This window comes from Lissotriton vulgaris, chromosome 2_1 (assembly GCF_964263255.1).
Source record: "Lissotriton vulgaris chromosome 2_1, aLisVul1.2, whole genome shotgun sequence".
Taxonomy (NCBI): domain Eukaryota; kingdom Metazoa; phylum Chordata; class Amphibia; order Caudata; family Salamandridae; genus Lissotriton; species Lissotriton vulgaris.
This window is the reverse complement of record NC_141687.1, coordinates 1,835,602,207-1,835,624,594: the sequence shown is the minus strand read 5'-3', so window position 1 is coordinate 1,835,624,594 and position 22,388 is coordinate 1,835,602,207. Positions and strand designations below refer to the sequence as shown.

The 22,388-nt window shown below is 41.0% G+C and overlaps 1 protein-coding gene across 2 annotated transcripts in view; it reads left to right on the top strand.

The window, feature by feature from the left end:
* Window positions 1-22,388, top strand: part of MEGF11 (multiple EGF like domains 11) — a 1,355,792-nt gene that overhangs the window by 1,243,690 nt on the left and 89,714 nt on the right. Inside the window, exons 17-20 of one of the 2 annotated variants that reach the window (XM_086957987.1) lie at window positions 1,502-1,630; window positions 3,822-3,950; window positions 6,103-6,336; window positions 17,475-17,590. In XM_086957987.1, coding sequence (XP_086814113.1) covers window positions 1,502-1,630; window positions 3,822-3,950; window positions 6,103-6,336; window positions 17,475-17,590 — 608 coding nt within the window. The remainder of the gene's footprint in view (window positions 1-1,501; window positions 1,631-3,821; window positions 3,951-6,102; window positions 6,337-17,474; window positions 17,591-22,388) is intronic. The other variant, XM_086957988.1, reaches the window with a different exon arrangement.

Below are 22,388 nucleotides of genomic sequence, written 5' to 3'. Positions count from 1 at the left end.
CACACTTCTTGTCTCCAGCCTGACACTGGGATTGAGAAGAGCTTTGCCTGGCTGGGTGTGCAGGACTGTGATGGGAAGATGCATTGAAGAGACCAGGTTCATTTTTGTCTTCTGGTTGAAGCATCCCACATCTTTTCCTGGTTACCCTAGAAAGAAGAGCCATCTGTCATGGGGTCCAATCCAGAATGCAAACATAATATGGACAACAATGTCGTCGAAGAGGAATCTAAAAGAGTATCTTTGACGACTCGGCTCTGCTCTTTTCTAGGGCACAGAGGGAGCCCCAAGGTTGGGAAGCTTTTATAATCTCGGAACATACATGTGTAATATGTCATATGTGGGTAGACAATATATGTCAAGGAACAATATGGAAAAAATATGTTTACAAAGACTTCAAGGATAAATTCAAGTATTTGAAGCAGTGTTTGCGATTTCTTTCTTTTCTAACTAAAGTCTTACATTTGCCCCATCTAAAACCCCATCCACCTTTCTGAGGTGCTGACTAGGGTGGGACAAATTCCATTTTCTCCCTAGGTCAATCTGCCTCTCGCCGTCACTCTCAGCAAAGCTGTCATTGTCCTCCTCTTGTTCATTTCTGATGCTCCTGTGGCATGTTGTCAATACAGCGGCAGCTGGCTCTTCTCCTCGTTCACTTTGCCAACATATCTGTATTTTTTGTCCTCATTTCACACTCTTTCTGGTACAACTGTAGTTGGAACTACAGATGTAGTTGCATGTACATTTTCCACATTGCTGGATTAACTCTGGTTGTTGACCTAACTGAAAGGTTTGTGGGCGCAGTAGTCCATTTGCACAGATTGTGGACCAAACTGTAATTATCATACTCGATGCTTCAATGTCACACACAGTTGTACTTGTTTTCCGTCTTCAATGTGTGTTTTGTTAGTGTTACTTTAGTTGTAATACTTCCAACAAGTCGGTCTGTAGTTGTCCTTGTTGTGTACTTTGCTTTGTTCGCTGTAGCTGTTGTCTTTGGAGTTTGCGCCACTTGCCTGATAGACAAACACATCAGCCACATGGCATTCGTGTGTATAGGTTGCAGGTTTGCAGGACTTCGGTTAAGGGAGGAGAATAAGGGGGTGTTTCACAAGAGAAGGAGAGGGATTGGTTCTAGGAGCCTGAGTCCAATGTCTGTCTAGCCTTGACAGCTACCCTGAGTTTTTGGGTGTTTCAGGACACAAAACTTCATCCACTAAAGCTGGTGGTTAGTGGCCTGGTAGACTTTACACATATTGATAGTGTAGAACGGTTGTGTTTGCTTTAAGGGCATGGATAAATTGACCATAGTTGTTTCTTTGTTGCAAACTTTGCCAGAGGAGGTTCAGTTGTCTTTGTGTCGCTTGTGCTTCCACCTCCGCCATTGTTCTGCTTATTGCATGCATTGTTGCTGCAGCTGTTCTGTTCTTTGCAAGCTATGGTGGCTTTATTGTAGTTGTTACGCACATTGCTTCAAGAGTGCCTCACAGTGTCCTTTTCACAGGGTGCCCAGCTGCCTTCTATGGAAAAGACTGCGCCAACATCTGTCATTGCCAGAACGGTGCTGACTGCGACCACATCACAGGCCAGTGCACCTGTCGCACCGGATTCACTGGGAAACACTGTGAACAGAGTAAGTTGTCTGTGACAATCTTGGAATGTCTTTTGGGGTGCAGTGAAACCAAGGTAAAATTTTCTCTTGAGACCCCTGTGCAGGAAAAAGGATTTCTAGGCCCTGGTTTTGCCCCTGCTATTCAGTTTCCCCCTCCTCCTCGCAATTTATTCAACTGAACGCCTGCCCCAATCCACTCCCCTACGGCCAGTTGCATAAAGGGCTGTAAGAAGTTGAATGTGTCTATGAGGCTGACAGGGAAATCGGTAGACCCCTGCCTGGTTTCAATATGGCGGCCTACGTTCCTCTCTCCACAGATTGCCAAAAGAGAGGCTGCCCCATCTGGACGCACACCTGTCCCATGCCTGAAAATGGCCTTCCAGGCAACAAAAGACAGAGAGATAGTCCAACTTTTATCAGGCACCACGTATACAGTAGCATTAACATGCGGGATGCCGCCGATACTCCTCGCCTTCCTGGGAATAATAAAGCGTCATTATGAATTTATGTCTTTGATGAAGTCAGAAGCGGCTGTGATTCGATCCCGCTCCTATAACCTTCAGCGAGTTGCCTTCCAAACTTCTAAAGGTCGGCACGTCGCTGCTGCAAGAGAATAACGCAGTGTTTGCTTTTGGGGATAAATTATTCATCCAAATCGTTTTAAAATCTATTTACAAACAGTACCGAGATGAAATTGTTTGTTCAGAACTTTTTGCAGCGACAGAAAGACTATTTACACAGCATGAGTGTGACTGCAGCCCAAGACGGTGAAACGCGGCATTTTGGTGATTGTGATGTTAAATCGTGGCTGTCTGGGAGGTCCGACCTCAAATGACCTTGGCAGATCAGTCTGTCTCTTTCACCACCTGAGTTCATCGCCACGCTGTGCAATGAAGAATACGAGAAGGTGATGCATGGAATGCTTGAATTAACCACAGCCTCTGGTAATTACCCAGCAGCATCCCAGTCCATCATTTTCTTTTTTTTTTCCACCCACTATGCTACCTCATATTATATCCAGCCATATGCAAATCAGCCCTGGTCCTGTGCCAGCAGGAGCAGTCCAGCCAGAACTGCCAAACCAGGTCTTCTCTGGACCTGACCACAATCGACCAGAGATGAGTTTTGGCCTGTTTGGGCCTTTTTCAGTTGGGTGCACCTTGGTTCCAGTGGTACAGTGAGCAAGGGACCCACATCTGAGCATACCTGCCACACTAAAGTAAACGAAAAACTGAAGGGTGGAATGCCTGAATTCATCTCATCCACCGGTAATTACTCAGGGCTGCATCTCAGTCTCGTGCTCATTGTGCCATAGGACCCAAGCTACACCTGGCGGACGAGGCCGGTCTGTGGTATGCCTGTGTCCCATCTGGAGGAGGCCTGGCACCAGCAGTTCATGCTGGGTGGTCCCTATTGGAGCAGCACCAAGTATAATTTGCATAAGGCATGTCTCTGTTTAGACTGGCACTTTGGGGGAAAAGCAGTGATCTGGAATGTAGCCCGAGTGATAGCCAGTGGCTGAGATTAATTGAAGCATTCCTTCCATCACCTTGTTTTTGCTGTAGTCACTGTGGCATGAGGCTGGGCACCACTGAGCCTCAAATCCCAGAATCTGGGAATTCTTGATTTTAGTTTGAAACTTGAATTTCGGGGTTCTGAAAATTTTGAAATGCTATCATCCTGAATTAAAAAGAATTCTAAGTGGAATGGTGAAGAGAGGCAGGGTTGGAATCTGCCAAAGAAGCTTATTTTGGCAGATTCCAGCCACGGTCCGAGCAGGTAACAGCAGTTGGGCAGTGGGGCCATGTAAAGAGGGATTCCGAGGGACAATGCTGAGGACAAATTTAGTAAATAATTAATTTTCCCTCAGCATCATCCCTCGGAATCTCCCCTTACACGGCTCCATCGCCCCACCGCTGTTACCTGCACCGACCGCGGCTGACAGATTCCCTAAATGCTGTGTTAGATTGGATTTTCGGTAGGTGCAGTAGAGAGGTACTATGCACAGTGTGATTTCTGGGCCATACTGAATTATTTTTAGTTACTCTTAGGCACATCTGCATCACTTATACCTAATTGCTCTCGGAGTGTTTTTTGGGCATTAATTTCGCTTTGACGTTGGGTTTGCTCTATCTGGCCCTTCAGACAAGGAGCTAGATGAGGGATAGATTGAGTGGTGGTGGTGGTAATCCTGCTTTCTGTTGCTTCGCAGAGTGCCCTCCAGGAGCCTTTGGATACGGCTGTCAGCAGCTCTGCGAATGTATGAACAATGCCACTTGCGACCACGTGACGGGGACCTGTTACTGTAGCACAGGCTTCAAAGGCATCAGGTGTGACCAAGGTATGCTTCTTTTTCTCAGTACTACACACATACACTCTGCAAACACCAGACATCAGCATCCATTACTGGGGCTCACCTAGCCTTCAGGAAGATTACGGTTACCAGGCATCAGCAGATATATTTGGGGTTCTGCATTCTCCAACAGACATAACTAGGGTTCACAATATAGCCATAGCTTCAGCATGCCAGGACTGACCCCCCAAGTGGCATAGAATGGACTTCCCCTTACCTGGTTGTAGCCAGCATATACTTCACTCATCTCGTCATACTATGCATGCCTGAGGTGCACCAGTCATCGTCAAGTCTAACTGTGCGAGCTAAGGCCTGTAGCAGTTATAACCAGGGCTCACAAGGACTAAGCAGGCATAATAGGAATCCAAGGAAATTGGAGGAGGTTACCAGGATTCACAGGTCTTCAGCATGCATAGCTGTAGGTAATAAAGCCGAAGTCAGGCTCACCCAAGATTGACCTGACACTAGCTGACATAGCAGGCGCTTTCTAAACTCTTAGCAAGCATAAATTGTACACATCCAATAGCTACACAAATCATAAGCACCCACCTGGCTCATAGAAAATCAGGTTCACCAAACATAACTGAGGGCAAGCAGGCCATCAGTATAACTAGCAGTTACCCTCTTGTCGCAGCCATGCTGGGCTCAAACATCAGCAGACAATATCTATATATCAGCATGCATAACTGGGACTGACAACCAGGGTTCACAAGGCCTTTGCATGCACTCACATAATTCACTAGGCCCTTCGGAGGCATAGCCAATGTTTACTGGACTCTTAGCAATCTCAATCTGGGTTTACCACCGAGCATAATTGGACAAACAGTCCTAAACAGGCATTACGGGGGGCTATCAGTCCTCAAAAGACATAGTTGAGGTCAGCAGACCCTGAAAGTTATAACCGAGGATTACCCTGGCTGCACAGGTGTATGAATTTGTCACCATAACGAAGTAGACATCCCTGGGGCCGCCAGACTTCAGCCAGATATCCAAGGCTCAATAGCCATAACTAGTGCTCACAAGCTTCAGCAGATGTTACATGGGCACACCTGGCCCCAGGAAGCACAGTAATGGCGCAATAGGCGAATAGCAACCATCATTGTAGTTTAGCAGGCTTAACCAAGGTCCTTCAAATATCAGAAGGCAAGGTCAAGCCTTGCATGTTTTCAACAGACATTGCCAGACCTGTCTGAACCTCAGTTGACCTCACCCTGGGTATACCAGCGTAACCTGGGTTGGTCAGTCCACAATAGCAGCAGGCAAAAGCAGAACTCCCAGGGTTCCGTCATACCAAGGGCCTTATTGAGGCCTTGTGACACTTTTACGCCACTGTTGCAGCACTTTTTGTGATGCACCGATGGTGTAACAAATGCGCCACGTTGCGCCCTATTTACAAGGAATTAAAAGGCTGCAACAAACCAATGAGACCAGCACATGGGGCATGAATGAGAATGCAGTGAATGGTGTGAGACCAGTGACATAGGGAATGTGTTAGGCTCCAGTAAATTGAATGATGCATTGAGGCAGCATGAGTGAGGATCCATTCAAGTGTATAATGGAAGTGATGGGAAACGGGTGCACCTCATTTCAGAATAAGAGGCAAAAAATGGAGGAATGACTAGAACTGGATTTAGTTTGAAGAAAGCAATTCCTGCCTGGAATGATTGAGACGTGTTTGATGCACATGAGGCGGTGTGTGAGGCTAATAATTGAGAATGGATGATGCTCTTTCCAAGTCATGTGGCAATGAGAGAAACCCCTAACTCTGGCCTCTAGTGTGAAGCCAGAGTTAGGGCAACGAGTGAGACTGCTGTTCTTCAACCACTTATTTAGAGAAAACATTATATGAGATCCATTGAAGGTGCTTGGTTCAGGCGTGTAAAAATAATGAATTCAGCAGGTTTGTCCAGATTTGAAACTCCTGCTTTAATCCTCAAGTGTAAGTCCCACTTTCACCTGTTGCCCCCCTAAGGTTTGCACCAGGCCCCCCATGCCACTCCTACTGTCCTGTGAGATGTGGACCTCACAGCCCAGTCCAGTAAGCCAGCCTGGTGTGGTCTTCATTGCCTCTCTGCTAGCCTTGCAGCATGCCACTGCTCGTTCTGTGGGTAAATTTATTGTGTGTTCTGGGTTCTTACAGCGGCCCTAATGATGGAAGAGCTGAACCCCTACACCAAGATCAGCCCTGCGCTAGTCTCTGAGAGACACTCGGTTGGCGCCATCATTGGGATCATCATCCTTCTGCTCATCATCACTACCATGCTGGCCATCTTCGTCTGGTACCGCAGGAGACAGCAGGAGAAAGGCCATGACATGCCAAGCGTATCCTACACCCCCGGCATGCGCCTGACCAACACAGACTACTCTCTTTCTGGTAAGTCTTGCTCTCAAAACTACTTCTTAAACTCACATGGTTACTTTACAGCAGGAAATCCACCCTCGAGTAGGACTAATCACATAATCATACAAAATGCACCTTGCATGGAGAGAGAAAGCAAAATGAAATACAGGTATTAACATGGTGTGGATTCAAATAATTGGACTGGACGTGGCATGGCACAATACCTGTAAATGAGACCAATACCATGGGAACTCCTGAGAGATTAGTAGTGTTGAAAAAGAGCCCAACATTCCACTACTCAGGAATAAGATTCATTCATGTTTTTGCTTGTGTGCGAAACATATCCGGCAGGTTTGCACCGACCTCGACCGAAGAAATCTGGCACGTCTATGTGGTAAAATGTTTTGTCTTTCGTAAAAAGCATTGGAGTGTACCTTTAATTTCTGAAATAGTTTTGACTAAACAAGTTATGTTTGTTAATAACTACGTTATATAACGTATTAGGGTGCTACTAAGAGAAAGAACTGATGGACTAATCAACTTAACAAACAGTCACAATAATCAGTAATTAACTACAAGATGAACTTGTTGAAAGGGAGTCAAAACTGAGATGAAAATTAGAATTTTAAGGATTTACTTTTTAAAAACCTATCTATTCATTCACTAATTGCAATAGTTATTTACAGTGCTTAATTTATACTTTTTTTAAAAAAATACCAGCCCAAAATTATTCTGAAGAGGACAGTGCTTACTGACACCACCCACTTCAGTCACTGATAATATCTGATGCCTGCATAAAGAATGTGAAAGCTACATTGTAGCGAGTGAACCAGATTCCCAGAAGGGGAGTTTGGTGGGGATAGGAGGTGGGGGAGGGGGAGAGGATCTGTTCTCCAAGAAAAAATTCCCGTGGCGCTTTCCATATTTCGAAAGTTGCGTTATTACTTTTCACACTTTTCCATAGAAGCATAATTCTATTTGGCAGAAATATGGCTATTCCTCTGTGGGCAGTGCAGAGGCCAAGGATCGGATGAGCATGGAGTAAGAGCTTCTTCATGAGACAGTGACTGCGACCGTCCTTAACTGGAACTGCTTTCAGCCTCCGTGCCACCTTATACACCCATCCACTTCCCGAGCTCACGCTGACACCAAGAGGCAACATTGTTCGCAGAAAGCGTTATACAGGCTGGCATGTTGCATGAAAAACAAAGCTACAAACACACAACATCTGGGAGAGGATAACACTCTTCTCTTAGGAAGCAGGAACACACATACCATGCAACATGAAGTAAAACGTGTGCATTGCAACAGTGAATGCATCATTGACCTGGATTACCCAAACGTTCTTGCACACACTGCTGAGAAGGAAATAAGCATGTTTACAATAGGGGCCTTTTCCAAGGTGTGCTTTTAAATACCGCACACACAGACGTCCTTTCTCTCTAGTTCTTTCTCCCGTTGTGGAAACAGGATGCACCAACCTTGTACTGTTTACGCAAGATTAATGTGCTGTCAAAAGCAGCTGGGCCCCTAAATGAGTGCCCCTGTGGATAACCAGCACCAATCAGGACAAATTAATCACTGGTTATTTTAGTTTTTAAACGTTAGGATCGTTTTTTAAAGTCATATATTAAGGAGCTTGAATTATAAATTAAAATGTATACAAACGATTAAATTAGGGGATTAATGGTTATTTTAAAGGTACACACATATTCATGAAGCTGAAATAATTGGAATCCTTTAAAAAAACTACAGCAGTTATTTAGAAGTTTAAAAAATCAGTAGTTCTTGTTAATAAATGTTATTTTTTAGTTAAAAAATAAAATGAAGACTATTTTCAAACGTGTTTTATTTAGGAGTATTGAAAATATGGGAATTGGTGAGAATTAAAAGTAGGTTATAGATTTTGAGAAACTCTGGACTAGCCATTTGTAAACATATTATTTTTTTGTAGCTTTTAAGCAGTTGGAATTAGACCCTTTCAATCTCCTTTAAATATGGAAAATGGTGGGGAATATACATGGGAAAGGGAAGCAATAGGTTTTACTTCAGTGATCCCTCAGTAGGAAAAGGAAAACTCATGCTAACCTCCACTGATAGGTATTAATTTCGCTGGCTTGGTACACATATTTATAATAAGGCTTCTTCCAAAAATGTAAGTGACATCTGTATAGTTTCTGGTATGATTGGAAAGAACTCTGAACTTGTTTAACTCTTTGTAAGTACTATTCACTTATGTGTCTGTGAAGGGAAATGTTGGCATCATGTTTATAGTAGGCTTAAGAAAATTTCAGGAGAACAAACCACATTTAAAGACTTTCATGTTTGCTACACTGTTTTGGGGCAAGTGACTGTTCTTTTTCTCCTGGTACGTTTGTTCGATGGAATTCCCTTCCCCCGGAATTTCCTGTTTCCTATTTCACCACTCTGCTCCTCTTTCCAGTTCATCCTTTTGTTTTGCTGCTATTGACCTTCCTACTCATGCTATTTTTTTCATTTGTGCGTCTGGTGGGATTGCATATTTTTTAATTTTATTTTTGTTACACAAGTCCTCCATTTTTTTATTCCCTACATGAAACATCGAAATAAAGATGTCCGATTTTTCTGAGCTCGATGTTTTTCATTTCAATGTTTTATAAATGATTTCTCATATGTCATAAACACATCTAAACTTATTTTGCAGGTAACAGTTCCTATCTCTGCAAGATCTGGAAATAAAGCTGTCCACTGTACTTAGTATGTTAAAGTATCTAGTCGAGCGATCTCCCCTTTGTCAAATAATAATGGTGTTGAATTATTTTTGGTAAAATAATCATCTTAATAAGGTTTACCCTACCATACAAATTTAGGGGGAGATTTGCCCACCCACCTAACCAACAATCTCCCTACCTCCTGGCTGATCTTTTTCCAATTCATAGTAGTACCTTCCGCTAATTTCTGTGTAATTATAATGCCAAGATCTCTAAACTACAAGGAAGGCTAGGTAGCTTTATCTGGGCCTCAAAGGGTTCTCGCATATCTTGAAAAAGATTAAGGAGGAGATTGGAGAAGGGTGGGCTGGCTCTACCCGGCCCGATGACCTATGGGCATGCTTTTTTCTTTAAGAACTGTTGGATGCTTTTATACAAAGCTGATAGCTCAGCAATAGGAATCCTCTTTGGGGTAATGCTTAGTGAGCTGAGTGAGGGGCAGGATCAATTCTTATTTAAGTTTAGGGACCCAAAGTTAAAAAAAAGTTAAGATTGAAGATTTTATTGGAGGCTCTGAAAGTCTGAAAGTATGGGTCTGTATCTAGAAAAAGATAGGAATTTCCTACTATTCATCCAGGTCCTCTTTATGGGACTCACCAGGGACCCCGGAGTATTTGAATGATTCACTTAGCCTCCCATTAAAGAACGCAGGAATTTCTCGCAGGGGAGACCTGAAGCTGGGAACCGAGTTAGTAGGTTGGGAAACAGTGAGTTTACTAACCTGGTTTAAGTATTACCAGCTTTCTGTGTGGAGGGTAAGTCACAATTGGGATGAGGTGGATGATGATTCCTGGTTGGATCAAGCAACAAAAACTGGCACTGTTAAGAAGGAGGTTGCATTTTGGTATCACACTTTGGTTAACGCAGAAGACGATCTATCTGGATAAAGACATCCAAAAGCTCTGGGAAGATGAAGGGATGAATATAAACTCGAGGGAAGTTTGGATGGGTTCCTTTGCAATGCTCAGAGAGATTGTTAAACCTGCCTATCTAAAACACAATCATCTCTTCACTGTCTACATGGTGTACTGGTCCCCAGCAAGATTAGAAACATTTTCAGAGCTACACTATGCATGCCCAAGATGTAGAGATCCCTGAGCAGATGATTTCCATATGTTCTTAACATGCCCAGAGATCACGAAATTTTGGTCTGAGGTGTGTGTATTTTTAACGGAAGTCACAGGTATCTTGGTGAGGGTAAGCCCCCTACTTGCATTTTTTGGAATATGTCAAGATAATGTTACCTGCATTAGTAGGCTAGATGCAAGATTTTTTTATGTGATTCTCCTTGGAAGACAGGAGATTTGTAAATCATGGAAATCGGGTGTTCCACCTCCTTTTCTGGAGTGCAAAAACAATGTTGTAAATATAAGTAATATGACATAGCATGCGATCCCAGCAGCCGAGAAAAAATATGGGTTAAGTTGGTGGACTGGATTAAAAAACCTGGGTTCCAATGGTTAAGCCAATGATTAGCTATTGGTCCTGTTCCCTTTTGTGTTGCGGGCATACCAGCGAAGGGTGCAAGTGGAAACAGCTTTTACTCTTGAGTGGAATGACTCCAACCTGGTCTGGTTTACCAGAGATGGAAAGGGTGTATAGCCAACAAGTGAATTGGCAGAATGAGGAAAAAATGTTTGTTTTTTTTTAAAGTATCTAGTCGAGGCCTGGGTGCCAACGGGAGTTTCTTGATTCAGTACTGCTCTTACTTGAAGATATTATTGGAACATTCAAATGGCACCCCCTAAGCCTCCACCACTCTTCACTGGAAGTGCAAGCCCACCCCCTCCATTGCGAGAGCTTGCGCTTGTTATGAGTTCTAGTCCTACGCTTTCTTCTTTTTTATAAAAGATCATCATGAACAAGAAATCTTACAAACTGATGTAAGAAAAATAATAAGCCCTGAAGAAGAAGTCATGTCCCTTCGAAACATGTTTTGGCTTGCTGTACATTTGGTAATAATTTCAATTTAATAAAGATGTACCTGAAGAAATAAAACCTAGATTATTTGGAATCAATGGGGGGTGTCTAAAGTGCGAACATGAAAAAGATAGGAATTGAATATATACCTCCTTTTGATGGGTCCACATTTACTTCTGTCTAATACAGATTCGAATGATCATTCTATATTTGTCTTGTTCTGAAAATTTTGAAATACATTTCTGGTCAGTACAAATCTGTCATTATTCCCTCAAGCTCTTCTAATTGTGTGCCCACTATCGTTGTATTCACGTTAATTCAATCCTGATCAGGACTCCATTTAGGATGCAGTTCTGTCTTAATGATAATCTGTCATTCTGTTTACTTTTATATCTGTCAGGTTGGGAGTCTGTCAATCTGACATTCTGATCTCGAGCACCATTGTGTCTTGATAAGATATCAATCCATTGTTGTGTCTTCAGGCTCTTAGCCTCATGGAGCCTCAGTCCATCATGCCTAATAAGAGTCACATTCATAGTTGTGTCTTCGTGCTCTATGAGAACAATCCATCATTGTATCCTCAGCCTCCTATCTCCAGTAGATGTCAATTTATATTTGTGTCTTCACCTTCATACACCTTATTGGATATCTATCTACATTAGGTCTTCATGCTCTTATACCTAATAGCATATCAATCAATCATTGTGTCTTCAGGTTCTTATGCAGGACAGGGACTCAGTCCGTCATTGTGTCATCATGCTCCTATGCCTGAAAGAAAACCAGTCCATCATGGTGCCTTCATGATTTTCTGACTAATGGAGAATTAGTCTGTGAACTGTTGCCCACTCTGCTGTTTCACAGTTTATCTGTCATTCGTTTGTAGTCCTCCTCTGGCTGATTTTCACCCAATCAGGAATTTCTCTGGAAGTGCGATGAGGAATCAGTCTAGTCATTTTTAAGCGCAGTGCTGGCTCCATTCTGCATCCATTGTTGCAGCAGCATTTTGGGTCTTGCCAGTTATTTTGTCAGTCTGACAACCTGTATTATGTCAGTTTTGGGATCATATTGATTTTCTTTATCCAGGACATCATGCAAGCTTCTAGGGGGGTGGATGGTAAAACGACTACTCGAGGTTCATACCTTCCCTAAAATGTGGTTTCAAAACAGCTGCCAAGAAAAACTTCATTCTCAATCTAATTTGGCCACCATGTCCCAGAAACAAGTCAGTGGCGAAGACCTCGCTTGGTCTGTTGTTAAGTCTCTTAATGCCCCAACAGGTCAATGGGCTCTCAGAGCTTGCCTTTCAAATGTTTTAGTAACTTTACCATTTTCCACAGTAGACCTTTTCAGTCATACTTTAGCATTCAAAGCTCTCCTAAACATGGAGGGAAACCTCGCAATCTTTAATAAGGGTAGGTCAGATTAAACCGGACTTCATTTAGCAAAAATATTCACAGCGAGAATCTTGCTGGAGTATAGGCAGTTTTCCCTCTGGCAAACTCTGAAATGAAAATCCATGATTACTTTGAATGAAATATGCTCTTTGCAAGGTCCATTGTGCATTATATTGACAAGCCATAACTTTCTTAAAGGGAAGCCTCCTCTTTGGGCAGGTGCTCTTATCTTTTATCCCTTTGTGATCCTTTTGCCCAAGCTCCATTTGATAAGGATTTAAATCTTGGCCCTTCTCCTGAAGTGATCACCCCACTTTGAATTTCTTTTTTCATGCCAAGTGTCTTAGCGAACACAACAGTGGTTAATGCGCTCTTTTTAAATACCCCCATATTCACATGTAGAATTACCCAGAGTAATCCTGGGAAGTACTTGGCTCAGTTTTCCATTGCAGCAGATACACATTATTGTGTTGCTCCTGCTCTACTGAGAAATAATTAGTAATATTCAGAACTTGGTTTCTCACACTGGAACCTGTGCCACGAGGACAGTCTTTGTCTTTGCTCAGGCTGCAAGTAGTGATCTGGTAAAGTTTTATCAGCATTGTGTTTGCATGAATGAATGTATACTAGGATATGCGGGGGTAATGATAATTTGAAGTTGATTTCCTTTAAAAAGTATTTATTTGTAAAATGAAATACCTTGAATCTGAGTAAAGTATTTCAGATTGTGACTCGAGGAAGAAATTGTTAAGCTGGCTAGAGTAGTTCCAGACAACAAGTGGGAAGCAATTACAAACCCACAAAGTAAATCACTGAGTGTGCCCTGCGAGAATTCAGACCAATGACCTGTACGTTACACTTACATATATATCAGAAGTAGGCGTTTATCCCGCAAAACTGAGATTTAGTTAATCAGTTCTGTCGTCTTATAGCGGATATGGTTGGTAAATGTTGTACCTTATCAATTTGTAATTCATAAGGAATTCCCATTGAACCTTATTATTTACAATTATCTTTTGTCACTCCTAGGAACGTTTAGAAAGAATGAATATATTCGTAGCATTTCCATTCTATGTATTTTGTTTTTTAATCCTGGCTTGGGACAACATTAGGACTGACACCCACTGACAGAAGGCCACTACCCACCCAGAGGGTTAAAGTATATTAAGGCTAAGAGAAGGGACTGGGACAGCTACAGACTAGTCAGTTTCTCAGATTCATGAAATTAACCTGACAAATGGTATGGTATCCCAATATTGACTTTTAATATCGATTGTAGGACATTGAATTGCACAATGCTGTAAAGCTAAAAAGGTGAAGAGTTATGATTGTAAATCCGCACTCGCCTAAGTTTGCTCACCTTGATGATATTGTGCAAGTCGATACCTTGCTGTCTATATTGTTTTGTGGTCAGTATTTTTGTATTCTATATCTTGACATACTACTATAAAATTATGTTAACTTAGTAAACCTTTTGCATTTTCCCAACTACAGATTGTAATTATACTAATTGTTCAATTCTAAATAAAGATTTTAACTAACTATGGAACTAAACTAGCAATAGAACTGCACTTCATAAGTACTAATGCATCTGAACAAACCAAGCAAATAACTAGGAAGCCACTGATCAAGAATGTATTGAGGATGGAACGGAGGCATGTGTCTGAACAGCGGCATGCGCGGTCCAATAGCGACTTCTGTGGGCAATAATATGAATTCTAGTAGTTGCTTGTACTTGGGCACCCAGAATTATATAGCACAGCACAGCACACAGGGTTATTCGTATACCTAGGTGAGAAAAATTATATGTTACTTTGTTCACACATCCTTTCTCCCAGAAGGTCTGGATTTCGTAGAGTCGTTTAAAGTTATTTGATCTTACCAGTACCTCTCTATATGTTGTAACTAGATCCCCTATCGACTAAGATTTGGTCTGTTAAAAAATAAATGCACATATAAAATGGTTCACTGGAAAGTATATGATCTGTTCGAGGTCATTCTTTTAATGTAATTGCTGTGTTTAGTGCAATGTTTTGCAACTTTTGATTCCGTTTAGCTGCAAATATTTCAGTACATTGTTTTACAAAGTTTGAGTAAATTACAGCAATAGACATTTTGTGGCAAGTGGTCAAGAAGCAGGTATAATATATGTAGCAAATATAGTCTGTATTTGCAGTTGCCACAGAATCGTACAGAATCTTGTGCTTTTGCACACACTGTGCTGTGCTGTATTTGAAAATCAGTCAGTCTTAGTTGGCATATGAAGGCAGTGCACTCTCCCCAGTAAGCATGTATCAGTGCATCCTCCTTTTGTGTGTGTGTGAGAGAGAGAAGGGGGGATAGGGCACTGTTTGATATACTTGGGCTGAATTTTAAGTGCCCCAGCAGAAGTCGCAAATAAAAGTGGAGCAGTAAACTTTGCACCCTCAGGATTTTGCTCCTTTCAATTTCGGCACACCAAACCTGTCAATATGCAACTGGGTAAAAAAGTCCCAGGAAATACTAGGACATGTGGATATTGATGCGGGAAGCCACACATCTGTACATTATGCCCATTTTTAGGGATTAACATGTAATTGGTGATTCTACCCCAGAGTATTGGATTTCACCTGGTGCGGCAAAAAATGGCAAAATCCTCTGAGGCAGTCATAATTGACACATAAGTAGTATTACCCCACTGAGTATAACATATAGATAGGACTGTAACCACCTTTTTTGTGCTACATTTACCACTGAGCGTTTGTGCCATAGTCATAATAGAATATCTGCAATGTATGTGGTATGGATGCACTCTACTTGGATTTCAATCAGAACCTTAAAACGGTTGCATACAGAAGGCTCGTTAGCACACTAGCAGGTTCATTTAATTATTCTGTCAGCCGGGTGATCAGAGGCTCACTGGAACCCCAAGCCCTGGCAGAGACCACCCTCTAATACTAGATGTCCCCCATCTTCCTGACAAATAAAGTTTAATGCAATTCTGGGAGTGCTCTGCAAGACTGAGGTGGTGGTACTGAAGCCATTCATTTTAGTCAGTCAGGAAGAATTCATTTGGGATTATGCTAATCCAATTGCTATAAAAGTTCCTAATTGACACGGCAGTTTAGAGAGCCGGTGATACGTAGATCTGTGCTGGAAGGGGTATCCTAAGCGAGAAAGAGACACTGTATTAACATTGTTTAAATCATTAAAGAAGCCTCGAATTGTGTCCCCCCCTGGAAACCACCTCAAGGGTATTATTTTCAGTTCTGGAGGCCACATCTGCAGATTTCTTTTGCGTTCCGGAGACCACATTTTCAGGATTATAGAGACAATTCAGACAGTCACTTTCATTAAATGTAGTGGAATTTGTAATTCATTAGGATACAATTAAGCGAAGTTTGGGCTAGAATGAGGAGTCAGAAATAAGCACCAGTTCAAAGAGGGCACTTTGGAATGATTTTAGAGTCATAGAATGTGGAATACCTTCGTAAATGCATTTGATCTGTTTTTGATTGTTTTGAGCAAAACAAGTAGGCAGAATCAAAAACATCAGCGCGTAGTCATCTGCATTGAACCCTGTGTTGTATTTTTATAATTGAGGGATGTGGTGCCTAAAAAAATAGGCATTTGCCTTTATAAATCAGAATTAATTCCATCAAGTACTTGAAATGCCCTGTCCTCTTCCAATATTGATTAGGTCACTACACGCAGAGCTACAAAGGGGTATATTTACAAGCCCCTTTTGCCACCAGAGCTTCACTTTTTTTAACGCTCCGGTGACGCGGCCCATACTTACAAGCCCACGCAAAGCCACCATGCATGGCTTTTCTTGGCCTTGTAAATATGGCCCCATATCACGTATTACTCAGCATGAAAGGGGAGTACTATGGCTGTTACTGTGGGCGTTCCACCAAACACCCATGGATTCTGACGCATTCCTAGATTTACAAGGTTTCATATACCTGGGAAGGCTTTATCTAAGAATTCCCATTCCATCTGAGGTTGAGTCCACCCTGGAGGTACCATCTTACCAGGGTGTGGATAGGCGCCGATGATGAAGCATGCCACGATAAGTAAGTGAGGCGTCTACTCCAATATCTTTGGATATCCCAACTCCTTGGGATACAGCAGAGGTGAAATGCCACATCCTGATACAGAGGGGATCCCATTGTTCCCAGTCTCCTTGATAAATCAGTTGCTCATGAGTGTGAGTATCAATAGCGGGAGAGTGCAACTGGTTTTTCTATCTCTTGCTCTCCTGCGTGATAATGGGAAACTAGGAGAAATATCTTTATTTCTCCTAGTTTATTCCTTTTTCTATGTGTGCTGCATTCTTCAGCACATACAGAAGGAGGAAAATGCCATCAATGATTGTTTTGTGCAGGAAGGGACCCCTTCCTGCACAAAAACAATCATCCCTGTAACGCAGGCAAATGGGGTGCCTGCATTTCCGCTAGGCAGCCTATTGTGCGCCAGCACAGAGGAAAACACAGGAATGGTCATGTTATAAATACAGCGCTGCGTCGTGCACAAAAACAATCATCCCTACAACACAGGCACCCTTGCACTATAGTGCAAATGGGGTGCCTGCATTGACGTTAGGCAGCCTATTGTGCGCCAGCACAGAGGAAAACACAGGGATGGTCATGTTATAAAGACAACGCTGCGTTGTGCACAAAAACAATCATCCCTGCAACACAGGCACCCTTGCACTATGGTGCAAATGGGGTGCCTGTGTTGAGGTTAGGCAGCCTATTGTGCGTCAACACAGAGGAAAACACAGGGATGGTCATATTATAAATACAACTCTGCGTCATTATCTGTAAAATATGTCCCTAAGTGTCTAAAGTGTGGCAGATGGAGGAAAATACAGACTAGGTGGGTCTGACAGCTGTTTATCTGCCATATCTATGCATCAATGTCTGAGATATGGTTAATGATGTAACCACTAAGTGTGAGTGTGGATCATACAATTGCCCAATTCATACTTTTAGAAATCTTTTCTTATTACTGTATTGGTGTGTGGGTTTTTATCCAACCATCGTTGTCCTGTGACATACAACTGTGCATTGTATATGTCTTGCTGTTGCCGAAGGTGTTTTGTGATGCCTTGTTTTCTCCCTAGATGAACCTTACAGTAGCGGCAGTGTACATTGTTTCCCTAATCCCAGCTACCACACACTGACAGCTGGTGGTGACTCACGCTTTACCTGTAGTGCGGATGGAGACGACTCCAGCAAGGTACCTCTTCACAACTCACCTGAGACCTGTTCTCTCTTTACCCTCAAAAGTTTAGAGCACCTTGTGTATTTAGATGTTTGTTAAATTGTGCTGCTGTATGGCATTTAGTCTGTTGAGTTCACTGTTTTTCTAAATCAGCAGGCAGTTACTGTTGGGAATTTCAGCACACCCGCTATCAAATGGTTTCTACTGGATCCAGTTGGTATATGGAGTTTGGTCACTCAGGTGGTTAGCTTGGCAAACAAGAGAAATAATGCAGGGAAACTAGCTATGCTAATTGAATCCTTTTAAACAAAGACTGCCATTAGAAACTAATACCATTATGCAATGGAAATTAACTACAATTTTCCAGTTAACCTAGCGCCCAGCCTTGTAACCTAAAATTCTCACAATAGAAAGTGACAAGGGAAGTATCAATCAATAGTGGGATGAATCAGGGAAATGAATAAATTACACAATGCACCAGTAAAAGTGTCATATAACAGTAAGGACTAGCAACAAGTGTATTTTATTACAAAGGCATCAGGTAGGAGATTATATAGCATGAGGAAGCTTCAGAACAGGTCACACAACAATAAACTGTTAGGAAACTCATAATGCAACATTGAGACACAACAAGGAAACTATGAAATAGTGGGCTATTTTGGGTAAATTTTGACACTGAAAGTATCACAGAAAATACCTGTCTGTGAATGTGCCACAAAACAGGAAGTGATATAATCAGTATCTTGTGACAGTAGAAAGTATCAGGTAAGGCATCATATAACTTAAACACATCTAAATATTTGGTGTATGACTTAGCATTCAAATGGAAGTGTTAAGAAGGATATCATATGGCTGTAACTGAATACTGTATGCTACAGAAGGATCTGCAATGGAAAGTATCACATAGAAATAACTGTTAGAGGAAGTACTACAAAGCAATGTTATAAAAAGTATCATATAATATCTAGAGTGATTATGGAAAAGACCATATAACAAAATAGCCTTGAATTACCATGTATCATCAGGAATTGTCATCTAAAACGGTATAGCAAAAGATCCTTGAACTACCTTTGTCATCTAAAAGGATGTATTTCACACGTATAACATAGAGCATTCTAGAATATACCATGGCATCAGAAAGTGTCAAGACGGTGGCATATTCTAAGAGGAAGCACTGAGTAAGATAACATTTTAAATGGGAAAGTGAAGGGAACATATGGTATATGAAAAACAAATTATTGATATAACCCTATTTCATATTGAATCTTTTTATACTTGAATCAGACTCCTGCTTATGTTGTTGACCATACATAATTATTCTTTCACAGTTATTTCCACAAGATTATTTTCAGTACATTGATAATTTATATGTACAATAATAGCACAAAAGACAACCTGATTTACAAATTAGATTAGAAAAGTGTATATAAACTTCAGTGCACAAATTATTTCTCATCTTAGCGCGGCATGCTAGTGGTTTCTGTATCTACCGAGTAACGTCTATTACTGTTACACCATCTCTTATCTATATCTCACCACAAACATTCATCATTCACATCTAATCTAACTAATATATTGTCTGTGTAATGTAAACCTTGCCGATTAACTTTGTGCATTTAATACTGAAAAATATGTTTTTGATGTAGTTATAAGACTACTGTAGTGTGTCTCAGTCCTGTTTAATTCACTTTCTAAAAATCTTTAGACATCAATAAAAAAGTTTCAGCTGTACAATGTTTTGTACAGCCTTTTCTTCATACATTAAAAGACAGTGAACAGCATTGAAGTCACAAAGTTTGTTAGTGTGGTGTACTTGGCAAAGTCAAGATGTTAAAAGTCAGTTGAAACTATGAGCGTCTGTGATAGATAAAGGATCAGTTTGGAATAGATGTTTCTCTGTAAATATTAAAGTTAGTATGCCTCACTAATACTATTTTTGTATACTGGTTGAATGTGATGCATAAAATCTAATAACATGTTTTTGTACATCACATTGTCTTCCTTGCTATTATAATACATAAAAATGTCTAATAAACTAACACAAATATTTTAGTAAGAAATTTGAAGGAACAATTATGAATGCGCATGTATTAAACTATGAAGGAGTTTGAATCAAATGTAAAAGTTTAAATCTACAATAGGGAAATATAAATATTTTGTTCTAGTTTTATGGTACCCATATTCTCTGTTGATGTATGGTAAAACACTTCTGATAAAAGAACAGGAATTGTAAGGCATCTTATAATGTCAAACCGATACAGGAAAGGTAAAACATCTCAGGAGAGCATTCAAAATATAAGAACACATCTGCCTAAGTGTGGGAGACAGTGACCCTTGCACTATCACAAGATAAGAATATGAAAGTCACCGTTTAATTAGGTTGTTTGTCAGTCATGATCACTTCTCAGCCTGCCAACAATGGTACTGAAAGTGTGGCTTTCTTTTGAGGAGATAGACAGGCCTATAGAGGAAATCCGTTTTCTCATCGGTTTGGTAAAAACTAGGACCTGGAAAGCTGCTGTTACGCCATTCACGAGAATACCTGCATTACTGGCAGGCTAGTATCAGCTCATAGATATTTACTGGCAACAGAAGCACTTTACGAAGGGTGCTGCAGCAATGGAAAGACTACACAGCTTTCAGTTCTATCTTTTTACGTTTATTGCTTTCTCTGTTGTTTGCAATCCCTCTCATTGGAGTCAGCATGATTTTTATCCCTTATAAACAATCTTAGTGTTGAACAACCTTCATCCCCCAACTACCTTTATGACCTCACTGTGCATGTAATGTAGAAATTGGCGTGAGTACAAAGTGTTTATTGATGGTTCTGTTTGGGCAATTGGACATAACATTGCTACAGAACTGATTTAATCAATCTAAAAATGTATTCTGGGATAGGAATAAAGAGAATAGTTGAGCCGGTAGGGGACTATGGTCATCTGAACAAGGCCCAATCCACCACTGACTAACCACCCAAGTGTCCAGCAGCATGCACTCATCCAACCACTCATAACTTTCGCACAAACCAGTGTCTCACATTACTGGTCCTCCAACGCCTTCCTGCATGATTCCATAAAAATGAATTTTGGGACATGCAAATATAAAGATACTGACTAATCCTTATCCTTATGTGCTTACATTTTGAGGTACATTCCCATTATAGAACATTAGTAAATCAAAGATTGAAAAATAGAACATTTATAAAGAACCAGCAAGAGTCAAACCTCTGAACACTTCCCTTGCTTGGTCTATAACATTGCTCATTCAGGCTTGTGTTTTTTAACCTTCAAACAATTAAAAAACTCCTTCAAATTTTAACCTCTATTCATATACCGCTTCCTTTCATAATCAGGTGGCTTGCAGTTAGGTTTATTGTATCAATAATCAATAATATTAATAATTAATTGTTCTCTGCTCACAGATTTTAATTCGAATCCTAGGTCCTGTCTTCTTTGCTAATGTCCGTACTGTAAAGACATTTAAAGGGTGTCATTAATGTATAAATTGGCACATATATTAGACACCAACATTGAATATGTCGGTTTGAAGAAGTATTTAGCATATGTTTACTCCTTGCACTTCCTGAAGTTGTTTTCGCATCTCCCTATGTATTATTCTGGCAGATGGTGCCAGGTCAGTAGTTTATGTTCCCTGTGCGGATGGCAAAGAGCGGTGGACATGTAGTTAGTACTAAATATGCAGTGGCAGGTTTTGCAGATGCATTTCACGATATAGAAATGTAATTGAAGTTGGATTCACAGCATAACATTAATCTTTCAAATTTAATATATTCACTTTGGTTGCAGCGTAAAATTAGGGGAGTGTTGAACAAGGTATTTTTTGTTGAAAATTAATATGACAGAGCAGTTTATTAAGCAGCAGTATACAAGCACTGCCACACGGATTTGTTAAGGAACAGATTAGATCTGATGCACTGTAATAACATTTTACTGCCACTACAATGATGTATTAAGCAGGATATATTTGGTGGCATCCCATTATCGCCACATTAAAGTGATTTAGTGGATAGTTCTGTACCGTTGAATTACACTATACCAACAATGGATTGGCAAACAGATTGAAAAATAGGGTGATAGTAGAGCATAATAAAAGTGAAGCGGTTTCCTAAATAGGGGACAGTTGGTGGAATGGTGGTATAAATGCATTAAAATAGTGTCAAAAGCTCAGCATAGCTGGTGGTAGTACATCTTGATTTCAGTGGAGTGATTTATTGAACCAGGTCTATTTGGTTGACTGACACTGCTGTCACATTACAGTAGTTTATTGTTTAACAGCGCATGCACTATTGAATTACAATGACACTGCATTAGAGTTATTTCGTGAGCAGGATATTATTGGTATACAGGAAAAAAGGCGGTCAGCATGTGTATGTCCGCGTACTTGTGTGTATGTTGCATTCTGTGTGTTAGTTCACTACGCATGCACAAGTCCTGCCCTATTTTCACACTACGCATGCACAATAAAGGCCCAATTTTCAATAGTGTGTACACAGCGCCTTGCCACATTCCTTCCAGTGCCCTACTTAAATATGATTTAATTTACTTTGCAGACACAGTAGCTTCTTTAGGTACCTGCCTAAAGTTTAAGGAATGCACCTCATGTTGGACTTGGCCCTGCCTCAGTATCAATGCTCTCTGTAAAATCTCCAGAATTAATCTTAGATCTCGGCCTGCACTTTGGATAATACCAAAATAAAAATAAAAATGATATGTGTGAGCAATGGATGCTCGCTGGTCTCTGTATTCTCGTGGTCAGAGAAAATGTGGTCACTGACAAATCACTGGTCAAGTTT